We start from the raw sequence: 25703 nt of genomic DNA on the forward strand, positions 1-25703 counted from the left end.
GGGTGGGTAACACCCTATTTAATACTAGATATGAATTAAGAGCTACCCCTTAGGTGCCATAATCCTAGTAATATACAAAGAAAAGAGAAAATGAATGGTACAACAAAACGTTGTCCAAGCATCTATTGGCGGACTTTATGGGCACATACTGAGTGAACACACTTATTGATTTAAAAGAATTACTTTAATAATTAAGAAAATTTTAAAAGAAAACAAAGAGCACTATGCAAATGTTGACATATATATAGTTTCTTATACATTCAAAGTTGATATGCAAGCATTCTTGGCAATGGGTGAGGATTGTGGTTGTTATACCAATCTGATATAGTCAACGCGTTTCGCATTTGCGCTTCATCAGGACCTCAGATGATGAAATAACCTCTTAATAAAACAGAAGCATATCATACATTATTAGTTTATACATATATATATATATATATATATATATATATATATATATATACAATAATGCATACATTTACAATCGTATTAACATACATAGATGTTTATTACATATGCATGTATGTCGCCATGTGGCTATGAGGGCAATAGAAAAGCGGATAAACCCACCTCCTCAAGTTGCAGTGCACGATACCGTACGACCGGGGGCTGAGCTCAATGGCAGAGCACCTCAGACCACGACCACCTGAATTGGTAGATTATCAAGTAACATTTATATTGTTTTCTTTATTGTTTTTTAATTGTTTTTAGAATATTTTTAGAAAAATTAATTTTGACATCTATTATAGAATATTCTATAACACAATGATAATTACCTTGAACTATATTTGATGGATATGGGAACAGGTAGGACGGCTGGATAGAGAATGATATGTGGATCGCCTGAACGTCTTACACCTGAATGTAAACAGTATGTTGGTATTTATATTGTAATAAGATTCCTCAATTATATTATAGTATGTACCTCCCTTTCTCAGAGCATGTAAGTGAGCATTTTAAGCGCCGTTCTGTGATATAGATATATCACACCAAAGTAAGAAATAAAATACGAGAGGGCAGAAGAGGGAGGTAGAGGGGAAGGGAGTGAGGGGGGAAAAAGGGGGGGGGGAGGGAGGGACAAGAGGGGGGGGGGGGTGGGGGGTAAGTGAAGAGAAAGTAAGGTAAAAGGAAAGAGAGGAATAAGGGATAGAAATGGAAGAAGGGGTGGGAAGGGGAGGAGAGTGAGATGGGGAAGGGGGGAACAGAGACAGATGGTTGGTGTGCATATATATAATCACAGGTATACGATGTAATTTGGGTATATATTTACTAGTATTTTATCTCTGTATACCTCAAAGAGGCAGAGGAAAGGGTGTCAATACAGGTCCAAAAATTCAATTTTATCGGGTAACATAATCCCCCAAGAGGCCCCACCTCCCTCTTACCTCCGACATGAGACACGTTCCATTGAACGTCCTATCCGGCGACGACCGATGACGCACATCCGGTGCGCCGCGGCCGATGTCGAACACCTGTGCTGATTAGCAGCCGGTGTGCTGACCCTATTTAGACCACAGACCACCAGGGAGCAAGATGAGGCGGCTGGAATATGAATGTGGACGTAGCAGCATGTGAGTACACCGACCCTTTGTGAGAAAGAGAGCCAGAATATACTGCATACCTGAATATGATTTGTACTACTTACTAGCATAGCTAATACCAACAGAATATATGTTTACCTTCCATCCTTAGCACAAATCGATCGTTTTACTACTACCAGTTGGATGAGGGTCTATCCAATTCCTTAGAATAACAAGATATCAGAGACTATCTATAACAGAGACATCTTTTTGTCTGATGTATAAGAATACAAGTCATTTGTAAGTATATATAGATAGAAAAAACCCCTTCCCCCCTCCCCCCCCCTCCCCCTGAAATAGAGTGGGTGGGGCCTCTTGGGGGATTATGTTACCCGATAAAATTGAATTTTTGGACCTGTATTGACACCCTTTCCTCTGCCTCTTTGAGGTATACAGAGATAAAATACTAGTAAATATATACCCAAATTACATCGTATACCTGTGATTATATATATGCACACCAACCATCTGTCTCTGTTCCCCCCTTCCCCATCTCACTCTCCCCCCCTTCCCACCCCTTCTTCCATTTCTATCCCTTATTCCTCTCTTTCCTTTTACCTTACTTTCTCTTCACTTACCCCCCACCCCCCCCCTCTTGTCCCTCCCTCCCCCCCCCCTTTTTCCCCCCCTCCCCCCCCCCCCCTTTTTCCCCCCCTCACTCCCTTCCCCTCTACCTCCCTCTTCTGCCCTCTCGTATTTTATTTCTTACTTTGGTGTGATATATCTATATCACAGAACGGCGCTTAAAATGCTCACTTACATGCTCTGAGAAAGGGAGGTACATACTATAATATAATTGAGGAATCTTATTACAATATAAATACCAACATACTGTTTACATTCAGGTGTAAGACGTTCAGGCGATCCACATATCATTCTCTATCCAGCCGTCCTACCTGTTCCCATATCCATCAAATATAGTTCAAGGTAATTATCATTGTGTTATAGAATATTCTATAATAGATGTCAAAATTAATTTTTCTAAAAATATTCTAAAAACAATTAAAAAACAATAAAGAAAACAATATAAATGTTACTTGATAATCTACCAATTCAGGTGGTCGTGGTCTGAGGTGCTCTGCCATTGAGCTCAGCCCCCGGTCGTACGGTATCGTGCACTGCAACTTGAGGAGGTGGGTTTATCCGCTTTTCTATTGCCCTCATAGCCACATGGCGACATACATGCATATGTAATAAACATCTATGTATGTTAATACGATTGTAAATGTATGCATTTTTGTATATATATATATATATATATATATATATATATATATATATGTATAAACTAATGTATGATATGCTTCTGTTTTATTAAGAGGTTATTTCATCATCTGAGGTCCTGATGAAGCGCAAATGCGAAACGCGTTGACTATATCAGATTGGTATAACAACCACAATCCTCACCCATTGCCAAGAATGCTTGCATATCAACTTTGAATGTATAAGAAACTATATATATGTCAACATTTGCATAGTGCTCTTTGTTTTCTTTTAAAATTTTCTTAATTATTAAAGTAATTCTTTTAAATCAATAAGTGTGTTCACTCAGTATGTGCCCATAAAGTCCGCCAATAGATGCTTGGACAACGTTTTGTTGTACCATTCATTTTCTCTTTTCTTTGTATATATAGATTAAGTCCTTTTTATAATCGCGGTTCACAAGATGCTTTTGTGTGTGATGAGTTACAATGCTATAAAGGCTGCGAGCTGAGGTATTGTTAGTGTTACTAAACCCAGGACCCTGCATTCACTATATCAGGTCTTCCACAGTACACAGAACATGGGGAATGCAATTTATTTTAGTAAAAATAAACTGCTAAATACCCTTTTCTCATCTGCAGTATATAGCAGTCTTGGGACTTCTGTCAATGCCTGGCTGAGCACTGGTTTAAAGCCTGTAGGAGTTTTCATTCTCCTCTGACTGTCTTATGAGGCTGCAGGACCCCTGACCCTTTTTCTGGACCATTCTGATTGGCCCTGTGCTGATCACATGCTTCCTTAAGCCCCGTACACACGTACCGATTGTCGGCCGTAAATATTCGGCCGCCAACCGATCGGCCGATTGTAGGCTTGTTAGTATGATGCTTCCGACAGCCGACAGCGCATTTTCGGGCCGAACAGAATCTGTCGTGCAGACTTAAAAATATTTGTTGGCCGTCACCAGAACGGCCGATTGCTCGCCAGTCAGTACAGATTTCGGCCGACAGACAGCAGATTAGCAAGACTGGGCATGCTCAGAAAAGAAAAAAAGACAAGGAAAGTTAACCATCACATGACATCACTTCTGCAGTCGGCTGTTGTTGGCCGACAAAATTCGTGTGCAGTCTTTTGCAGTTTTCAACAGACACGACAGCCCTGGACAAAAGACGGCTGATCGTTCGGCCGACGATCAGTACGTGTGTACGGGGCTTTACAAGTAACACACACCATATTGAGCATGTGCAGAGTGCCCCTAAGACTCTGACCTATCCAGGGACGGTTTGGGGATTATTGAAGGGTTGGATCAGAGAAGACAGGATCAAACAGCCTTTTTACCCAGTGAAGAGGATTAACCCTTTAGCTTCCATAGTGAGTATAACCAGCATGCTTTACTGCATAAACAGACTGATTGACCGGTTATGGGTTTAGTAACACTTTAGGGAGCAACCTTACTACCACCATTTGTTTTTTTCCCTCATACCTGTAGTGTTGGGCTCTGCCCAACTAGTACGCTTTGATCTGTTGTACAGCTGACATAGCCTGGGTCCTGCTCCACCATTTTTGTGTTCTTCACTGACGGGAGCTTCGCTGCCTCTTCCAGGTTCAGGCAACCAGCCTTCCCCCTGGACCATAAAGGAAGGGGCTGGAAAGCATTTAAACTAGAAGTATTCTATTCCTTCACTGTATTCAAAGTGAAATAACTTTTTTTTTTTCTTTTTGTTCATTGGACACAGCTCCTGATCTTCTTAACCATTGGGTTATACTGACCCCTACAGGAGTAGGACACTTGGCAGAAAAAAAAAGTCTGGCTATGCCTATGGGCAGTCCCAGGTGGCATACTCCCTCTCTCTGCTATGGGTATTCAGTTTTTTTCTGCCTAGCCAGGAGTAAAGACCTTGTTCCTTGCTGGGATCTCTGGTCTTGGCAATTTTTTCTTTAGATAGAATTTTTTTTTCTCCTGGGGGTTTTTTTTTTTCTTCCTATGAGATCTGCAATCAACTGCCAGACTGGGCAACGGGCTTGATATTCTAGATCCAGTGGTCACCCCAGTCTGGCCAGGGAGCATACGCAGACTTCAGCCCTGCGCTAGGTCGGCCGCAACATAGCTCCACCAGAGGGGGGCTGGCCTACAAGTTAAATGCCTCGCGAGGTCACATACGATCGGGTCTCAGCCCGAGTCGCACCGTTCCTCCTGGCCGACTTCGATTGAAAGGAGGTTCTGTCTGGAGAGGTGACTGTCCCCCCTCTCCCCCCTGGAGGGTTTTGGGGTGGAAATGAGCCCCTCCATGGGACCCCTGGGTTCCCCTCCTTTCCGTTAGGCATCCCCCTCTTCGGTCTGGTTTTCCCTGTGGGCCATATCCCCCTCCACCCTCCTTTACTGACGCTGGGGCTGTGGGGTGGCCTGGTCCACCTCCTGGGGTGGGGGCAAGGTATTGTGCTTGCGATTGGGAGGGGCGGTGTGTGGCCGACGACCGGGTGATTGGCTATGGGGGGGGCCTTACCTGGTGGGGGCTCATGCCAGGGGCCCCCCCTTCCTGCCTATCCCATTTTCTGAGGCCTAGAGATCCCTCCTTTTGTCTCTGGAAACCTCATGGAGTTGCCATTTTCTTGTAGCATGTGTGCTTAATGCATGACGGCCATGTTTTTGTAGTCCAGCTGCCACTTTTCGGTGGTTTGAAATTTGAAAATAGCAGCGGCTAGGACAGTGGAGCCCTCTGGGCTGCGATTTTTGGCAGTGGGAGCCCCTAATCATCCTCTGATGCTGACTCTTTGTTTTCTGATCGCCGTTCTTGCAGTGCAGATTCTCCTGGTAGCTGCGGTGCCTGGTTTCTGCTGGGTGGGGAGTCTGGTGGGGTCTTCTCCCTCTACTGAGGATTGTTTGGTGCTCTGTGGCTGGCAATCCGGTGGGCTGCCAGAGCGGTGGAGGTTGTCCCTAAGCAGTGTTTTACACTTTTTTTGTGGGGTCTCCCTGGTGACTCATGGAGTCTTTGGAGCACTGCTCCCCTCTCTGAAGCTGTGGGGCCCCCTGGGTCCCATCCAGCCATCAATGCACTGATGGCAGTCTTGGTGTCCTGGGTGGTGGTGGCTTTTGGGCGATGGTCTGGCAAAAAGTGCCCCCTGCCTTCCTCTGCCTCATCTGAGCCTGAATCTGATTCGGCCTTCACGGATGTGGGTCACCCTGCTGGGTCTGCGACCTCACTATCTGAGGATTTAGGACTCGTTGAGGATTCCTCCACTTCTGAAACCGCGTATGAAAAGGCGCTGGTGGAAGCACTGAGTGTAGCTGTGCGTGAGACCTTAATGATGGAGGACGCAGCTGAGGCAGAGGCGCAGGTTCCCTTTTGGCATTTACAAGCCATCCAGAGCGGAAAAGGTTTCCTCTCCCCTCCTATTTTGACAGAATTGTCGCTAAATAGTGGGGACGACCAAAGCATCCCCTGGGGGTCCCTAAGCAATTTTGCTAGTCGATACCCCTATGAGGAGTCCCTTCTTAAGAAGCGGACTGTTCCACCAGTGGTGGACCCTCCCGGTTTGCAGATTGCACAAGTCCAACAAAGATTCCGGTTGAAGAGTCCCCAGCCTATAAGGACCCAGCTGACAGGAAGGTGGAGGTTGTGGCTCGCAATATATACTCCCTGGCTGGTTCTGCTCTGAGGCTGATATTGACCATTGCCCTGGTGTTGCAGACTCTGATCAAATGGGCTAGGCTGTTGCGCCATGACTACGAGGGGGAGGAGCCCCCCCACCTTTGCTGAGCTGGCGGACCAGCTGGTCCAGGGGCTGCAGTTTATCTGTGATGCCTCTTTTGATGCGGCTCAGTTTAGACAGTGGTGGTCTTTCGGCGTGTCTTTTGGCTCAAATGCTGGTCTGCAGACCAGCCTTCTAAAAAGGCCTTGACTGATCTTCCCATTTTAAGGAGATCACCTTTTTGGTGCTGCCCTGGATGACATCATTAAAGGTCTCAGGTGAAGAGTACCCTTCTTCCACAGGCTAAGGGCAAGGACCCTCGTCATGGGCACTCCTTCTTCTCGACTTATAAGAAGTTTATTTATCGTCCCTCAGGGTCGACTGACAAAGGATCAAAGCCCTTCAGGGCCTCCTCTGGAGGATCTAAGCAAACTTGGTATTGCAAGTCAAGAGTGGGCTTCTCCAGAACTGAGGACAAGGTCCCTTTGGCTTGAAGGTGCGCCCCCACCCGTATCTGGGGTAGGGGGGCGTTTTCGCTGGTTCCTGGACCTGTGGATTTCCCTGCTACAAGACAAGTGGGGTCCATGAAGTCATACGGTCCAGCTGCAAGATTGAATTTCGTTCTTACCCTCCAGGAAAGGTTCTTTCCTTCCAATGTGCAACTGTCTCCGGTCCACTTACAGGCTCTTTATGGGGCGGTACAAGACCTTTTATTTCAAGGGGTAATTGTTCGGGTTCCGACTTTGTAACGTTTTCAGGGGTTTTACTGAAACCTCTGTACAGTCCCCAGAAAGGAAGGCAAGGTGCGTCTAATATTGGACCTCAAGGTGCTGAACTGTTTGTGCAGGTACAGAAGTTCAGACTGGAGTCTGTTTGTTTGCATGGTGGTGGCTTCCTTGTATTGGGGATTTTCTTGCCTCCATTGACCTCAAGGACGCTTATCTTCACATTTCAATATGTGTCAGTCACCAGCGCTTCCTCCACTATGCCGTTGGAGAGGAGCAATATCAGTTGGAGGCGTTACCCTTTGGTCTTGCCTCCGCTCCTCAAGCCTTCATGAAGTGTTGGCCCCAGGGCTAGTATTGTTACGTCAGCAGGTGATCGTGATACTAGTCTACTTGGATGACCTTCTGCAAGCAAAGTCTCCTACTGCGCTGGTGGAAAACCTGGAGATCTCCATACGGACCGTGAGGAAGTTTGGCTGGATTCTGAATCTTCAGAAGTCTGCCTTGGGTACTTCCACGAAACTAGTCTATCTGGGTCTGACTCTGGACTCTAGCCAGAGTACTCCTTCCTCTAGATAAACTCCAGAAACTGCAGGCTGTAATTTGCCTCCTGTTTAGCAGATGGTCATTCCTCCGTACTTGCACACGAGTACTGGGCCTGATGGTGTCTACCTTTTGAGGCAGTCCTGTTTTGCAGGGTTCCATATGAGGTCCCTGCGAAGGAGATTCTGATAAAATGGGACAAGACTCCGCAGTCTCTGGACAACAAAATCAAGCTGAGCCGGGGTGCAAAAGGGTCCCTGATCTTGCGGCTTCGTGTTCCGGCAGGGCAAATCCTTCCTCCCCTTTGAGGCATTCTCAACAGAAATTCTGCTTAGGGGGTCTGAACCCTGGAAGAGTCCGGACTACCGATCAATATCCTGGAGCTCTGAGCAATCAGACTGTGCCTGGAACATTGGACGGATCATCTCCAAGGATGTCCAGTACGCATTCAATCATACAATGCCACAGCCGTGGCTTGTGTCAATCACCAAGGGTGCACAAGAAGTGTCCTGGTGGCTCTGGAGGTACCCGGCATTCTCAGGTGGGCAGATTGTTCATTCCAGCCCTTTCCGCCATACACATTCCCGGAGTGTAAAACTGTCAGGCGGATTACCTCAGTTGGCAGGCGTTGGACCAGGGGGAATGGTCTCTTCCCTGAGGTGGATCTGTTGGCGTCTCAGCTCAACAGAAAGGTGCAGAGGTTCGTGGCACGGTCACAGGATCCTCTGGCGGACAACACAGACACACTGGTGGCCCCCTAGAGATCAGTATCGTCGAATTTATGCCTTCCCTCCTTTCAAGTTTCTGCCAAGACTTCTATGCAGGATCAATGCAGAAGGGATTCCGGTCATCATAGTGGCCTCGCCGGGCTTGGTATGCTGATCTAGTGCGGTTGGTCACTGATGTTCCTTAGAAGCATCCTCTCTGGGAGGATCTGCTGCGGCCCCAAGGGACAATCTTCCACCCTGCATTACAGTCTCTGGCTTTGATGGCTTGGCTGTTGAAAGCCAGGTACTGAAGGATAGGGGTTAGTCTGAATCTGTGATTCCAACGCTGTTAATAGCTAGGAAATCTACTTCTAGGAAGATCTACCGTCGTACATGCAAAACTTGCATCGCGTGGTGTGAGTACCTTGGGATTTTTCCTCGCTCCTCAGTGACTCTGATCTTGACCTTCCTTCATGGGGGGGTTGAACAGCAATTGGCCTTGAGTACCATTAAAGGCCAGGTGTCGGCTTTGGGGGTCTTCTTTCAACGACCCTTCGCCACACACTCCCTGGTGCGTACCTTTTTTTTTTCAGGGTGTTCGCCATTTGGTTCCTTCAGTTCGGTCTCCGTTGCTGCCTTGGGACCTCAATTTGGTGCTTTCGGTCCTCCAAAAGTTTTACCTTGGAGATTCTTTGGGAGACTGCCTTTTTTACGCTGTCTCAGATTATGGGAATGAAGAGATTGTGTTGACTGGTGGCATTATCCTGTCGCTCACCTTACTTGGTGGTTCACAGAGATAAGGTGGTTCTTTGCCCCTGTCTGTCATTGATTCCAAAAGTTTTCTCGGATTTCCATTTGAATGAAGACATTGTGTTGCCTTCCCTATGTCCCAGGCCAAAACATTCTATGGAAATTGCCTTGCATGCCTTGGATGTGGTCTGGGCAATTGTGGTGTAGCTGGCAGCTATGGAGTATTTTAGGAAGTCACTCACTATTTTTGTGCTTACGGATGGGTTTCCGATGAGTCTCAGAATGTATCCTCCTTTCTCTTACGTCCTCCGACAGTCGCCGCCACTTCATATTCATCACTAATGGGTTATTGACCTTTTCTCCGCAGGAGTAGCTAGGCAACAAAATAGTTAATATCAAAGCTTTTAGCATATCCCACCCCTAGGGGGTGGTCCCCTCAGTCAATACCTCCCTGCTTCCTGCATTCCCAACTCAGTTTCTAATGCCTAGCTTAGGAGTAGGCTGGCTGTTCCTGTGCTGGGGCTCTCAGTCTCAGCTTCTTTTCTCTTTTTGATTTTATTTGGAGTTTTTTTTCTCTTTCTTTTACTTAGCTGTTTATTTTCAGCATTAGTTAGCTTCTTCGGATGAAGATGATCGTGCGGAGCTGGGTCTCGGACTGGCCACCCTGGATCCCAGGGCTCAGGGCCAGGGGCTTCCCAGCCTGCCATCGAGCGTTCAGCACAGGTTTCCCTGGCACATTGAACGACCCATCCCTGTTCGCTGCAGGGATGCTATCTGTGAGGTGGCTACCTCACTGGACGCCATTGCGGTTTCGCACCGCAGTTCCACTGCATCACGGCTGCGACACTCCCTGTCCTCAGTACAGCGGTTTGGTCGCTGGAGCAGGCTCCCCACGCCATCCAGACTGGTAAGTGTATCTCTATGTGGGGACCTGTCTATTGGGTGTCAGTCTGGGACTGTGACCCTGCATGTCTGTGTGGCTGCTGAGCTCCCTGTCAGTTCCTGTGTGGAATTACTGCCTGTGTGTGGGCTGCAAGGGGGGGGGGGGGCTCTCCTGCTCTGCTGAGTGCATACATGAAGCAGTCTGGGTTTGGACATGCTGTGCGGCGATCGCTGCGGCGACCCGCCATTTTTTTGCGGCAGAATTGTGGTGGCCGGTCCTGTGTGGTAAGGTGTGGCGTTTTGGCGCCAAACGCCGCCATTTTGGCGGCGATCGCTCAGGCCACGTCGGCGCCATTTTCTATTTGCCTATGAAGTCCTCAGCCGAGCGGCCATGTTTGTGTAGCCTTACATAGGCTTTACAGGGGCGGTCAGTCATTGCATCACTTCCTTTTGTTCTGGAACAGCGATCGGTGGCAGCAGCCTGTGTGATCTCTCCAGGTTTTTACCTTTCCATTTTCCTGTATTCCTTGCCAGTGTCCTTATCCCTGTGGGGGTCGGTGTATTCAGTGGGTGCGGTGGGCTACACTCGCCGCGATCTTAAAGGGGCAGTACTCCTTTTTTCCCAATACTAACTACTGGGGCATGGATTCTCAGGATTGCAAGTTTCCTCCCACCTTGGTGGGGGGCCAAGGGGCTGCTGCTTCCCCCGAGGGGGCTGATCTGGCTACTATTGTAGCAAATTTGGCTGCTCAGGTGCAGATGCTGGTGGCTGATCGATCCACAAAACGGCCCAGAGTGTCTATTTCCTCTGATTCAGAGGGAGATGGGGCTGCTATGGCTGGAGTGCCCTTCTCAGGGTCTCACTCATCTCTAGACCTTGTGGGGTCTGAGGGGGAGGCTGAGGTGGAAGGGGTTGATAATTCTCCCCCTGGCTCGTCTGAAGAGCTTGCACTCCATGGATGAGTTGGTTGCTTCTATCAAGCAAACGCTGCATTTGCAGGATGAACCATGTCCTCCTGTGTTTGATGTCCTCTTATGGGACGCAAAGGAAATGCAAAACCTCGCAGGTTTTTCCTTGCTCTACGGAATTTCAGCGCGCGGTTGATGAGCAGTGGCGCAATTTAAAGCCTTTTGCTGTGCTGAGTAGGTTCAAGCTGCGTTATCCTTTTACACCCGCCACTGATGAGCGCTGGTGTGTGCCGCCTCAGGTGGATCATGCAGTGGCGATTTTAAATAAATCCACTGCGATCCCTGCTGAGGATACCCCCGGTGTTCCGGGACCCGACGGACAGGAGATTGGAGTCTCTGGCCCGTCATTCTTATACGGTTGCTGGCTCTATGCTGAAGCCTATTTTTGCTTCCGTTATGGCAGCCCAGGCTATTGCGGATTGGACGCAGGTGCTCAGGCGCACCCTGGTGGCTGACTCTGCCCCGCCGACAACTTTGGCTATGGTAGATCAGATTCATCAGGGTGTCATGTATTTGTGTGATGCGGACTTAGATTTGGTTCCTTTGGCTGCGCGTCTTTCAAGTGTGGCGATATTGAACCGTCGCCTGATATGGCTGAAATGTTGGTCTGTTGACCAGTCTTCTCGCAAGACTTTAGCTAATTTGCCCTACGCGGGATCTCGCCTTTTTGGCCAATCTTTGGATACTCTGATAAAGGGTATTTCTGGGGGTAAGAGCACTCTCTTGCCCCAAACTCACAAGAATAAGTTTGTTCGTGGTAAAAAGAATGCCTTGTTTAGACCCTCTCAGGGGTCCTTTCGTGCCTTTCGGTCGCACTATATGGGCAAGCCCTTCAAGGGCCAAGGCTCCCAGAAGAAGCCGTGGACGGGTAAGCAGAAGTCCGGCCAGTACAGGTCCGCTGCCCATAACAATACGGCCTGAAGGGACGCCCTCACCCAGTTCTGGGGTAAGGGGACGTTTGCTCGGTTTTCTTCAACCCTGGCTGGACCGCATTCGGGACAGGTGGGTTCAGGAAATCGTTCGATCTGGTTACAAGATCGAGTTTCTCTCTCGGCCGGCGGGCAGATTTTTCCCCTCAAACCTTCAGCTGACTCCGGAGCGCTTGCGGGATCTGCACCTGGCGGTGCGGGACCTGCGGGCCCAGGGAGTGGTGATTCCAGTGCCTCATCGGGACAGATTTCAGGGGTTCTATTCCAATCTGTTCACTGTGCCCAGAAAGGAGGGCAAGGTACGTCCGATTCTGGACTTGAAAGCTCTGAACCACTTTGTGCGGGTTCGCAAGTTTTGCATGGAATCCTGCGCTCGGTGGTGGCTGCCCTGGTTCCGGGGGAATTCATGGCCTCCATCGATTTGAAGGATGCGTATCTTCACATTCCAATTTTCAAGGGTCACCAGAGGTACCTTCGATTCGCCATTGCGGAGGATCACTACCAATTTGTGGCGTTACCCTTCGGTCTCGCTTCGGCTCCGCGGGTTTTCACCAAGGTGCTTGCGCCGGTCCTGGCTTTACTGAGAGCCCAGGGCATCTCTGTCTTGGGGTATCTGGATGATATCTTGATTCGGTCTGCGACCAGTCAGGGCCTGGTGAACGAACCGTCCATCACGATGCAGACTCTGCAGGAGTTCGGTTGGACGATAAATTTCCCAAAGTCAACGTTGTGTCCGTCCGTTCGTCTTCCCTACCTGGGAATGATACTGGACTCTGTTCAAGCGAAGGTCTTCCTGCCGGAAGACAAGCTCTGGACACTTCAGGACGAAGTCAGGTCCCTCAGGGACAATCAGTGCTCGTCCCTCCGGACGTGTATGAGGTGTCTAGGATTGATGGTCTCGGCTTTCGAGGCGATTCCCTTCACCCAGTTTCACACACGGGATCTTCAGGCGGAGGTCCTGGCCAGGTGGGACGGGCGTCCTCAATCTCTGGATCTGCGGATTTCATTAGGCCGCCTCACCCGAAGGGGTCTTTTGTGGTGGCTCCAGTCCCCGGCGGTGTCGGGGGGCAAGTCCTTTTCGTCTTTTGTCATGGACGGTGATCACCACGGATGCCAGCCTGTCGGGCTGGGGTGGTGTCCTGGGCGTTCTGTCCGCCCAGGGAACTTGGTCGGAGGAGGAGTCCTCCCTTCCGATCAACATTCTGGAATTGCGAGCAATACATCTCTGCCTTCTGCGTTGGACGGACAGGCTTCAAGGCTGTCCGGTTCGGGTGCAGACGGACAATGCCACAGCGGTGGCCTACATCAACCACCAAGGGGGCACCAGGAGTGCCCGCGCGGCTCGGGAAGTGGCCGACATTCTGTCTTGGGCCGAGACGCAGATGTGGACCTGTTCGCGTCTCGTCTAAACAAGGTGGAAAGGTTCGTAGTAAGGACGCGCGATCCTCGGGCAGACGCCTCAGACACGTTAGTGACGTCCTGGAGTCAGTATCGTCTGATGTATGCCTTTCCACCGATTCAGCTGCTGTGCAGGTTCCTTCGCAGGTTGGTCTCGGAACCGCGCACGGTGATTCTGGTGGGACCGGACTGGCCTCGCCGGTCTTGGTACGCAGACCTCGTGAATCTGGCGGTCGACGCTCCGTGGCGTCTGCCTCTTCGAGAAGATCTCCTGTCTCAAGGACCGATCTTCCATCCTGCTTTACAGTCGCTGGTTTTAACGGCCTGGCTGTTGAAAGCCAGGTCCTGAAGGAAAGGGGTCTCTCCCCTGAGGTCATTCCCACTTTGATCAAGGCTAGAAAAGCCTCTTCGGGGAAGATTTACTACCGTACTTGGAAGGCGTATTTTGCCTGGTGTGAGTCCAGGGGGTATTCCCCTCGCTCGTACTCGGTATCGAGAGTGTTGGCTTTCCTCCAGACTGGAGTGGACCAGCGTTTGGCGTTGGCCACGATTAAGGGTCAGATTTCTGCGCTGGCCGTTCTTTTTCAACGCCCTGTGGCGTCTAATTCTTTGGTTAGCACCTTTGTTCAAGGGGTGCGTCACTTGGCTCCTCCTCGGAGGAATCCTTTACCTCCATGGGACTTGAACCTTGTTCTGTCTGTATTGCAACATGCTCCTTTTGAGAAGCTCAGGGAGATCTCGTTGTCTCTCTTGTCTAAGAAGGTTGCCTTTTTGGTGGCAATCACTTCGGCTCGTAGGGTATCGGAGCTGGCGGCCTTGTCCTGCAGCTCTCCCTACTTGGTGATTCACCTGGATAAGGTGGTCTTACGACCTACCCCTTCTTTTCTTCCGAAGAGGATCTCGGAATTTCACCTCAATGAGGACATTGTCTTGCCTTCGCTTTGCGCGAAGCCTAAGCATCCAAGGGAGGTGGCTTTGCATTCCTTGGATGTTGTTCGGGCGATCAGGGTTTACCTGTCATCGACAAAATCCTTTCGCAAGTCGGATTCTTTTTGTTCTTCCAGAGGGTCCTCGGAAGGGCATGGCAGCGTCGGCTGCGACCATCGCCAAATGGATCAGACAGACCATTGTGCAAGCCTATGCTTTGAAGGGGAAGGTTCCCCCTTTCCCTGTGAAGGCGCACTCTACCAGGTCTGAGTATGTCTTGGGCCTATCGTCATCAGGCTTCTTTGGCCCAGGTGTGTAAGGCGGCGACTTGGTCGTCAGTTCACACCTTCTCAAAATTCTACAAGGTGGATGTTCAGGCATCGGCGGATGCTTCCTTTGGCCGCAAGGTTCTTAGTGCGGCAGTGCCTTAGGGCCCCTTGTTTTGGGTCCTTGGCTGTTGGGATGTCTTTATCCCTAGGTTACTTGTTTTCCCGGGTTGTTGCTCCTGTTGAGCACGTTTTTTCCTGTTGACCAGTTGGTTCTTTTACTTTGATAAGGTTCCTTTTCTCTGATGTGGGTACTGCGTTGCTTTAGGCGCGGCTGCTTTTTTCCCCACCCCTCATGTCTACACTGCTATGGGACGTCCCCATTAGTGATGAATATGAAGTGGCGGCGACTGTCGGAGGACGTAAGAGAAAACTGAATTTTTGTAAGATCTTACCTGTAAAATTCCTTTCTCTGAGTCCTCCGACAGTCGCCGCCCCCGCCCCTCTTTTGGGGTTTGTTTATGTACTCTACTGCTATGCTACTGAAACTGAGTTGGGAATGCAATTTTTTTTTTTTTCAGGTGGGCTCCAGTTTTGGCTGAGCCCCTGTTGCCTGGTTGGCTACTGTTTTTTTAGCCTTGGGAATTTTTTGCTGTTCCCACCCCTCACGAACACTTGGATATCCTAATGGTTAAGAATATCAGGAGCTGTGTCTGTCAATGAATGAAAGAGAAAATGGGATTTTTGACCATAAAATCCATTTCCGTGATGTTCATTGAAGGGACACAGCTCCCACCCCTCTGTGGAGTTGTATTTTCTCTGACACTGCTTGTAACACAACTGAGTACCTATGGCAGAGAGAGGCAGTATACCCTCTGGGACTGCCCATAGGTGTAGCCAGACTTTTTTTTTTTTTTCTGACTAGTGTCCTACTCCTGTAGGGGCAGTATAACCCAATGGTTAAGATTATCAGGAGCTGTGTCCGTCAATTAACAGCAGAGAAATGGATCTTGCGGTAAGGCAACAATCCAACTTTTTACCATAAAGGATATAAAATGCACTTCCAACCACCAGCTCTTAATCACCAAAATATGATAGAGAGATGTATACTGGTATATTCCAGTAAGGGAATATTCTGAAACCACTGTTTTGTAAGTCTTTGTTCCATATAAAGGGCAGGTTTCTACAAATGGTGTCCTCCTCCCCCCTGTACGTTACCTCCTGCCAAGAAATATCACAAAAAGAGTGCAGTGCCGTTATTTTTAGCTGTGGAATTTCCTCTTCTGAGCTCAGTGTGCCGCTGGTGATAAACTTCTTCTGCAGTAGAATGCACAATCTGACGGTAGCACTGGAAACGGAGGGCTATTGTCCATAGGAATTAGTATCTGCTTTGGGAATTGAACTTTTCATATGCCCTGTCTACACTCCTTTTTTAGAGTGTTTGTTTTTTTTTTAATTAATTTATTTTATTTATTTTTAGTCCCTGCCTGTGTCTTATTTTATTCAGAAAGGTCTTAAATAATTTAATAAACTAAGACATTTTTAAGATTTTTAGCTTATATGATAGGATACCTATTGTTTTGCAAAACAATATTTGTTTTCAAACCTCCTGGTGCAATAGTGGTTTATTTCAGAAGAAGCATAGATGCTGGCATTGCTCTCTTGGCCGTCTGAAATTCTATTCTCCTGGCTGTCATCCTCCTGGCTGTCATCTTCATCATCTTGCATTAGTACTTTTTTTTAGAGACTAACCTGGAGCAAGTATGCACATAATGACTTCTCATTTTACATATTGTATCTGGGTTAAAAGTACTGAAGCTAGACCATCGTTATGAAAGCCAGGCAAATGGCGTTTACTTTCAGGATGCGTTTGACCACTTTTCTCTTTCTCTTGTGATGTGTTTTATTTAAACTGTAAGTATCGGCAGTTATAAAAGACATCTATGTTCTGGCCAGTTTTACAAAAAACAAATGTCATTTTAAATGGTACTTCAATACACGTTTTTACTAGGCTTCTATAGCACTCCTGTATCCTGTATATCAGCACTCGGGTTCGGAGAGAGTAAGAGGTAGAACAGTTGTGAATTTAAGAGTTTTCTGATGACAAAGGGCTGTAACAGCTAAGGCGGGGCTCATGCTTTTTCCACTAAGAGACATACTTTTAATAGTCCAGGTTGCTGTCTCCAGTCTGACTCAGTCCCCTCCCCTGGGGCTTCTTTAGACCCCTTTTGGGGTGCCCCATCCTCATGTTAGTCTGTTGGTGTTTGCAGCCACCTGGATCCTTGATGTCTCAGATTTTTGGGTTCAGAACATTGTTTCTAAGGCCTACTCACTCGAGTTCTGGTCTGTCTCTACCTTGCTTCATGCTACCTCGCTTCCTTGCAAAGATGGCCTGACCTTTACGCTACCCCTGAGCAGGGTGTAATAACCTTTGTTCTTGACATAAAGGGCTCCAAGGTTTCTACTTTTTTTTACAGTCCCCAAAGCAAACTGAGGCATTTGTCTTACACTGGATCTCCCTGTCTTCGAGAGCCTCAACAAGTTCCTTAAAGTTCAAAAATGTTGTATGGAATCAACCCAGTTTGTAATTGGCTCCCTTCACCTTGGAGACTTTCTGGGATCTTTGAGAATAAGATGCCTATTAAAACATTCCCTTCCTGATGGTGCAACAATGCCATTTGTGTTTTGCTGTGGGCACACATTGCTACCAATTAGTTTCTCTTCCTTTTTGGTCTGTCGTGTGCACCTTGAGTCTTCACTAAGGTGCTATCTTCTGTTCTCGTTCTATTCCACTTTTCAGGGCATTCCCACTGTGGGATACAACAATCTGTGGCGTAACGGTCAGCTCAGGCTCTGTCAGTGTCAAGCGGATGATAAAGACCGTGTGGAAATTGGGGTAATTACAAAACCGCAGAAGTCCGTTTTTGGTGCCAACACCTCACCTGGATTATTTGAGCCTAACCTTGGATACAGCCATGTCCAGGGTCTTCCTTCCCTCTGGCTGACTCCAGTCTCACTGTTATGCACAGGCCCTGTAGTCCAGAAGCTCTGCCCAACCAATTTCTTTTGCATGACAGTTTTGGGCTTGATTGTTACAATTCAACATCCTGGGAAGCATGGGACAAGCAGGTACAGTCTCCAGATCACCATGTGCCTGTCCAGGATGACTAGGCTTACCCTGACATGGTGAATCTGCAGTCCAGTGGGGGAAATTATTTTGCCTGATGGGATATAAAGTGCTTACGATGTATGCCAACCGATCGGGCTTGTGTGGAGCCTTGGACTAGCTCTCAGTACAGGGGACTTGGTCTCCAGTGGAAGCTCCGCTCAGTATTCAGGAGCACAGGGCAATTCAATTGGCTCTCCATTTCTTGACATCTCGGCTACGAGGTCACCCAAGTTCACAATAAGCTGGACTGGTTGTTCCCAAGGAACAGGGATCCTAGGGCCTTCAATCAATGCTTTAAGTACCCCTTGGGAACAGTTCTATGCCATTCTCCCACTGAAGCTGCTTCTTTGCTTTGCCTTATGAGATTGCTGTGGGGCATTGTGGGGCATTCCAATGATTCTCATTTTGCTCTACTGGCTCAGGAGGTTGTGATACTCAGTCGGGCTCCTGGCATACTCTCCAGTCCTTTCCAGATTGTCCAGGCTTTCTAGTTCCAATGGTGTGTTTACCATCCTTCTGTTTGCTGGCTTTAGTAGCTTGGCTGTTTTAAGTCCAGATCTTGAGGGACAGGGACCTACCAGACTCGGTCTTCCCTACACTTTTGAAGGCTTCTTGCAAAGCCTTTCATCCGCTACCATCACTACCTCACCTCTGTATGCTCTCCAGTGGCTCTGGGATTTCAGCATGATTCTGTTGACTTTACAAAAAACACCCTTTAAACCAGGAAATATCCTCTTGTTTTCCTTCACTTATAATGTTGCCTTTCTCATTGATCTCACTTCTGCAAGGATAATATCTGGGTTTCTGGCCATATCCTGCAAGAAGACCTACCTTGTGTTACACAGGGTAAGGTAAGTTTGAAGCCTAAGGCCTCATTTTTTTTTTTTTTCACAACAAGGTATCGTTGTCCCTCCAGCTTACCCAGGACACTGCTTCCCACTCTTTGCCCTGTCCATAAATAACCTAGGGAAATGGCTCTCCACTGTTTCTTGTGCTGTTCAAGTCTCTCTCTCTCAGCTACACGTTCATTTAGACAAGCTGGAGTTTTGTGGTCACATGACTGCATACAAAAACTTGAGGAGAAAGAAACCGTGTTACATTGTGTTTTATGCTAAAACTTCTGCAGGACGATAGGGAGGCAATATTTTAAATTATTGTTTAGCCTTCCCTTCTACTTTAAGTGCCATACTGAAGTTTTAAGGTCTAAAATTATTTTTTTCCCAGTATGAAGTGGAACCACTTTAAAAAAGGCAAGTGTGTTTAAGTGCTCAACAGTGCCCCTTTCATTAGGGCCAAAGAGTGAATTTGGCCCCAGGGACTGGTTTCAGGGCAGCCAATTATCCCAGGAATGGGAAGGGAGGGCCCCGGATATTCACGCAGTCTGTCCTCTGTCCCTCTTCACACCACAACCCTCTTTTATATCAGTGTCCTTAGTTACCCTTCACATCACAGTGCCCCCTTAAAGTGCAGTCCCCTTCAGTGCCCCTTTTTTAGTTCAGTCCCCTTTACATTAATGCAACAGGGACTGCACAGTAATGATGATCACCGTGCCCCTTTACGTTACAGTGCCCCTAGCAATCACAGCATCTTCCATCATAGTGCCCCTGCCCTGCTGATAGGATGATATTGTTGGTGGGGTGGGAGACCAGAAGAGGACACACAGGTTGAGTGGCACGCCCGCACAGCAGGAGTTGAGCAGTGACAGAGGTCCGGACCGTTGTTGCCACTTTTCACCTGCTGTGCATCCCGATCATCGACAGGCCACAGACTGTATTGTATTTTTTATTTTTTTTTTGCAGATTTCTTTGAAAATATTTTGATTACTGGATTCTACTTCAGTCGGTGTACATATTCCCATCTAAAAAATGTGGGTTTTCTTGGCTTTTGACTATTGCTGCAGAGTTGATCATACATTGGTTATTTTATATTTCATAACATTTTGGACTTTGTATAGTGACATGAATATAGGATGTTTGATTCTAGTCCTCATCATGATAATCTGTATAATAAAAGTGCAAAGTGCTCCTGGCCGCTCATGATGATGACTCTTTCACTTTTATTTCCCCGTTCCTCACAGTGCTTGCTTCTGTTCATCCTTACGTTACTTTGTTCTTTGTTTCCAGTTTTTCTATCTGAAGAGAGAGCCAATTCTATTCTAAAGCGCTTCCCCAGAGCTAATGGCTTCCTTGAAGAGATCAAGCAAGGCAACATTGAGCGGGAGTGCAAAGAAGAATTGTGCAGCTATGAAGAGGCGAGGGAAGCCTTTGAGAATGATGAGAAGACTGTAAGTATCATTCTAAAACTTGCATGGCTCATAACAGAAGCAGTCAGGAAATGGCTATCTATAAGCAAATTTAAGGGAAAAAATACGGTTCGGCTCGCTTTTGTGCTTTTCCACTGCTGGTACCGCATGGTATAGTGTAGGAACGGTTCGGTACGGTACGGCGGCGCTTTTCCACTGCATGGAACCGAACGGTACGGCTCTCAAAAACAGTACCTACTCGATTATGGTTCCAAGAGGTACCATACCCGGTACCATATCCCACAATCCTTTGCATGCAGTCACTACTAGCCACTGATTGGTCGGAGAATCCCACCCACCCTGTTGTTATCCCACCCACTTAACTTTAGTACTACTTTAGTGGAAAAGCAAACCCTACCGAACCGTTCCAACACCGTACCATGCAGTACCAGCAGGGGAAAAGCAAACCGGGCCGAGTAGAGCCGAGCCAGTACTTGCAGTGGAAAAGTGCCGTTAGAAATACGTGTACAACGGTGGTTTTAAAAGTGGAAACTGTAAAATATCTGTGGCACTCAGAATTCTGTTGATACCTTGCCAGTTATAGGTAGCATGTTATGCATTAGCAGCCTATCATGCATTGCTGAAATACCAGTTTTGGTTGGATTTGGCTTTCGAAGGGTCAATTATTTCAAAACTGACCAGCAGAATAAATTGCCCACCAATTAAGGAACATGGATTGTGAGACATCTATACCCAGATGCTTTGTGTCTAGTAAAAGATCTCTGATTAGTCATTTTTAGTGGCAGAAGGAATAGTAGAAAGTGAGACTCCCATGGTGGAGGGGGGTGGTGCTGGCGGGGAGGGATCCCTTCTAGATTTCCTCATACATACAAGAAGACAGGCTGCTATAATGTTCAGCTATAATTCAAATATCCCCTTTTAAAAAAAGCTAAATTCAAATTACAGGAACCATTTTTATGTCTTATTTTACACTAAATGTGCATTGTAAGTTGGCCCTGCAATATTCCATGGCTTCCCAGGCCCATAAAGGGTATCATTGTTTAGAAGAAAAAAAATCTTGATCAGCTAAATGTTAATTGCACGGCTATCTGTAGAGTTCCAGTAGTTTTTAGGTTTTTGTAGTTGCTGACTTTTAATAAACACTCACCTGTCCCACGATCCAGCGACCCCTGAAGCCTCGCTCCTGTCTTGCTTCTCCCATGCATCGGTATCACTAGTGTGGGCACCTGGCTGTGACACCTTGCGGCTTCGCAGCCGGGTGCGCACTGCACATGCGCGAATCGCGCTGCAATTCCTCAGTGGCCGGGCAATCTTCTGGGACCTGTGACATGTTCCAGAAGATTGCAGGAACGGAGGGGGAGGGAAGGACTTCTGCTCGAGCCGCCTAAGTGGGAGTGGGTACCTGTCAAAACTAGCCCCCCCCCCCCCCCAAAAAAAATGACATGCCAAATGTCATGTAAGGGGGTGAGAGGAGTGCTTAAAGCGGAAGTTCCACTTTTGGGTGGAACTCCGCTATAAGATGAATTCCAGTTCTCCCTCCCATGTGTTTTTTGATGATTTTTGTATAGTTGCATTATTTCAGATGTCTTCTGGCTGGTCATGTGATGAACAGTGTGCTCTTCTTCCTATCTTCATAAGCAATAGGTGGTTCTCAGTGATTAATGCTGAATACACACTAGGGATAGACCGATATGTTTTTTTCAGGGCCGATACCGATATTTTGGTCACAACGTATCGGTATTGGCCGATATTCTGCACATTCAATCACACATACAATGCAGAGTGACCAGTGCCCCCATCCAATGCAGAGTGACCAGTGCATGGGGATTAGAGCGCTGCCTGATAACACAAAAAGCAGGGTTCTTGTGCTTACCCGGTGCAGGCGCTGTCATATTAAATCCCTGGACCAGGAGGCAGGACTTCGTATGACAGCGCCTACGCCAGGTAAGCAGAAGAACCCTGCTTTTTGTGTTATCAGGCGGCACTCTAATCCCCCCCCCTCCCCCTTCCCCTCCAGATGCAGAAAAAACGGTCATATTGGCCAAGTTTGTGGCCGATACCAATACTTGCCAAACCGCTAATCGGTCGATCCCTAATACACACTATACAATTATCTTTCGATTTTTCATTTAGATCTACCAAAACCATATAATATGAGGTCAAACCAAAACACTTTTAATTTGTATGCAATCAGGCAGGCCCCTGCACTACATAGTTGAAGGTAAATCTAAAGGAAATCGAACAACAAAAGTTGTATAGTGTGTATCCAGCCTTAGGGAGCTTTGTTGATGTGAAAATATCACTTCTGTTCCTGTGAGCCAAGGGGTGGATTGAGGTTGCTCCTTCAAGGGACATATCCTTGATGACCTGTGTTCACAGGAAGAAAGTTGAACGCCTGAATTTTTATTAGAAGTGGAATTTAATAATCTCTTCACTGAAATAATCAATGTATTATATCTGTGCAAACACCTTTTTTTCTTTTTTTCTTTTTTTTAATTACTGTAACCCAGGAACTGTAAAGTGTTGCAATCCTTGGCTTTTTTTTTTTTTTAATTGTAATTGTAGGCATTTTCTCTTGAGGAATAACACAATGTATTTTGAACAAACGAACAAATAAAGTAGAACTTATTGTCAGGGGGCAGTGGGCCGCATTGCCTGCGGTTCCAGGCCGCATGCGGCCCCCGGGCCACAGGTTGGACATGCCTGATTTAAACAGTGTAACGAAGAATAGAAGGCAGTCACGTCAGTGAGTATATACAATGTTTCTCTGGAACATACAGTACATACTGTATATGGAGGGGTGCTATAGATCACATATTTATGTGGACTTTCCTGTTAGTCTTCCTCTAGCACTTTGTATACAAAACCTATTTTATTAGGCGGTCTTTTTTTTTTCTCTCTAACGAGGATTAGCATTTTGTTGTGTAAAAGAATGTTCCATTGTGCAAGAAAAAAAATTCAACAAGTTACATTTTATTAGAGCACCACCTTGTGGCTGTTATATGGCTCATGAAAGACTTCAACACATTGTTTTCTAACACGTGCAGTCTATTGCTATTTTAGTTTATTAATCCTTTATAAACGATCAAGCAGTATTGAACCCAAAAATAAAAATGTAATCTATTGCAGCTTACTACTTAGGAGTCCCGGTTAACACATATGCGATTCGGGAACCCTGCGAATCCATTGCGGGTTCCCGCATTGCATTCAACTCGCAGGCAGTTCACACTGCCATATGTGAATCACTGGCGGGGTGTCAATACAAAGTTAAGGACACCCCCAGATCAGTTTGCATATCGCAGTGTGAACTGTCTGTTCGGACATGAATCTGATCATAGGTGTGAACACCCATGCAATCCGATTCTACTGCGTACCCAAAAAAGGGTCCTGTGCGAGGTGTGTCCGAATCCTATGTGAATTCAGCCATGCAATCTGTATGGCTGAATTCACATTGCACAGACATTGCATGTGATTTGCAGAACAGTGCGCCGCGAATCGCATGCGATATGTCATCGCATATGTGTGAATTGGCACTTGGATGTGGTAGCTGCATTAATTTGCTTTTGTTAGACTTTATTTTCGTTTTTCAACTGATGATTCTGGCCAGTAACACACGTCATATAATTGGGTGGCTCATGTATCTATGGAGAAGCAACAGTCACCCTTGGACAGCAGCACTGCCTGGGCAGGTTAGCGTTGGATGTACTAGTAGTCTTTTTAATTTAAAGTACATCTAAAGCCACCTCCAGCTGAAACATTGTAGGCAGCTACAGAAACTTTTTTTTTTTTTTCTTTAAGTTTTCAACCAAATGAATAAAAGCTGACCATTGAAAGCACCCCTGTTAGTGTTAAAACCAACTGCCTGTTTTAGTGAACTTTAAATAGTTGGTCCAAACAATTTCCTTACCACATGCAGCAACTTTCTGTGCTGTAAAAACTGTATGTAACCTCAGCTATATGCAGTGTAAGTAATATACAGTGAAAAGTAGTCATACCCCTTGAAATTTTCCACATTTTTGTCTTGTCTTGGATGGCGTCCATGATGAGCTGGGTTCGAATTATCTGCGCTCCTCAGGTCGGTAGGGTGAGTCCGTGGGGGTCTCTCTTTTTTTTTCCTTATGGCGCCTCAAGGTCACATCTTCACTGATCCCCTAATGATGGAGATGGCAGGTTCCTCGGAAACCCCAGCTTCCCATGGTTGCACTGACAGCGGTCCGGCAGTCCTTAGTGTCCAGGGTGGAAGTCCAGGGGGACTTAATGTCACACCCCCGGATCCATCCGATAGTGAGGATGATTCCTCCATGGTTGCAGCAGTGAATTAAAAAGCGCTGGTAGACTCACTTATCACTGCAGTGCTTTAGACTTTAAAAATGAAGGATGCGGTTGATGTAGCCACGGACATGGCTGTGTCTTTTGGTATGCATAAGTCGCCTCGTACTCCAAAGGTGTTTCCTTTATGTGCCTTATTTTGACAGGTTGCCCTGTAAGGAATGGGAGTAAACAAAATTACCCTTTTGTGGTCCCCAAACGTTTTGCTGTACGTTACCCTTTTGAGGAGTCACTTTTAAAATACTGGACTAGTCAAGGGCGTGGCCGGGATGTAGACGGCGCCGGACGTGTGTTAGCAGAGCTCTCCACCATCCTGATCTTATCCGGCTCCATCCACGGCCCCTGTGCCTCGGATCGCGGCGGTTTTGCCCTCCTCCGCATCGGGCACAGGTGGGGCACGGATGCCGGGGAGAAAATCCCGGGTTTCAGCACCGACCCCGCGGCCTAAACGAGCGGTCCCGCCGCGAGGCGCGAAAGCGGCCGCCGCCATCTTGCAGGTCCAGGCCTCATCTTCTTCCTCTGCAGCCACAGGCGCCCAGGCCTTCCTGAAGTCGGGAAAGATGTCCGCGGGGGCCGGGGACCCTCCTATGGCACAGCCTATGGACTCAGGTACCGGGGGGTCTCTGCCGGGGACCGCTGGTCAGAATGGGGGGTCGCATGGAGGGGGGGATATTACTGCTCCCATACTGGCTGCTATAGACGCCTCAAAAACTGCCCTGATGCTCCGGATTGACCACCTGGCCTCTGAATGTACCCTAATCCGCCATGATCTGGATAAAATCAGGGGGCGCCTGACTGAGACTGAGGGCAGGGTGTCTGAGGTGGAGGATGTTACCGCTTCCCATTCGGCACAAATCATTGCCATGCAGGCCCAGGTGAATGCTTTGGCGGACAAGATGGAGGATGCTGAGAACCGACAGCGTCGCAACAATATCAGGGTGGTCGGCTTGCCAGAGAAGGCTGAGGGATCTAATTCTACATTGTTTGCTGAGAAGTTCTTTTGTGATCTACTCAAATTGCCTCCCCCTCCCCCGACATATGTGGTGGAGAGGGCCCATAGGGTTCCCACGGGACCTCGGCCACCCGGGGCCCCCCCGCGCCCGTTTCTGGTCCGCTTTTTGAACTTCCGTGACAGGGATCGTATCCTCTCTGAGGCCAGGAAGCAGGAGGAATTGCAGTTTGAGAACAGCAAGATAATGTTATTTCCTGACTTCTCTGTGGAAACGCAGAAGAAACGCAGATCATTTACTGAAGTGCGCAAACTCCTGAGAACCAAGGGCCTGAAATATGGTATGATGTACCCAAGCCGCTTGCGTGTGGATTACAAGGGATCTGTCCTTTTCTTCAATTCGGCGGGGGAGGCTGCTGACTGGTTG

At 47.6% G+C, this 25703-nt stretch overlaps 1 protein-coding gene across 1 annotated transcript in view; it reads left to right on the forward strand.

Annotated features, from left to right (window-relative positions):
- Positions 1–25703, forward strand: part of PRRG1 (proline rich and Gla domain 1) — an 86857-nt gene that overhangs the window by 51114 nt on the left and 10040 nt on the right. Inside the window, exon 3 of the mRNA XM_082248372.1 lies at positions 19859–20019. Coding sequence (XP_082104498.1) covers positions 19859–20019 — 161 coding nt within the window. The remainder of the gene's footprint in view (positions 1–19858; positions 20020–25703) is intronic.

Source organism: Pelophylax lessonae, assembly GCF_965119305.1.
Source record: "Pelophylax lessonae genome assembly, chromosome: 2".
Lineage (NCBI taxonomy): Eukaryota > Metazoa > Chordata > Amphibia > Anura > Ranidae > Pelophylax > Pelophylax lessonae.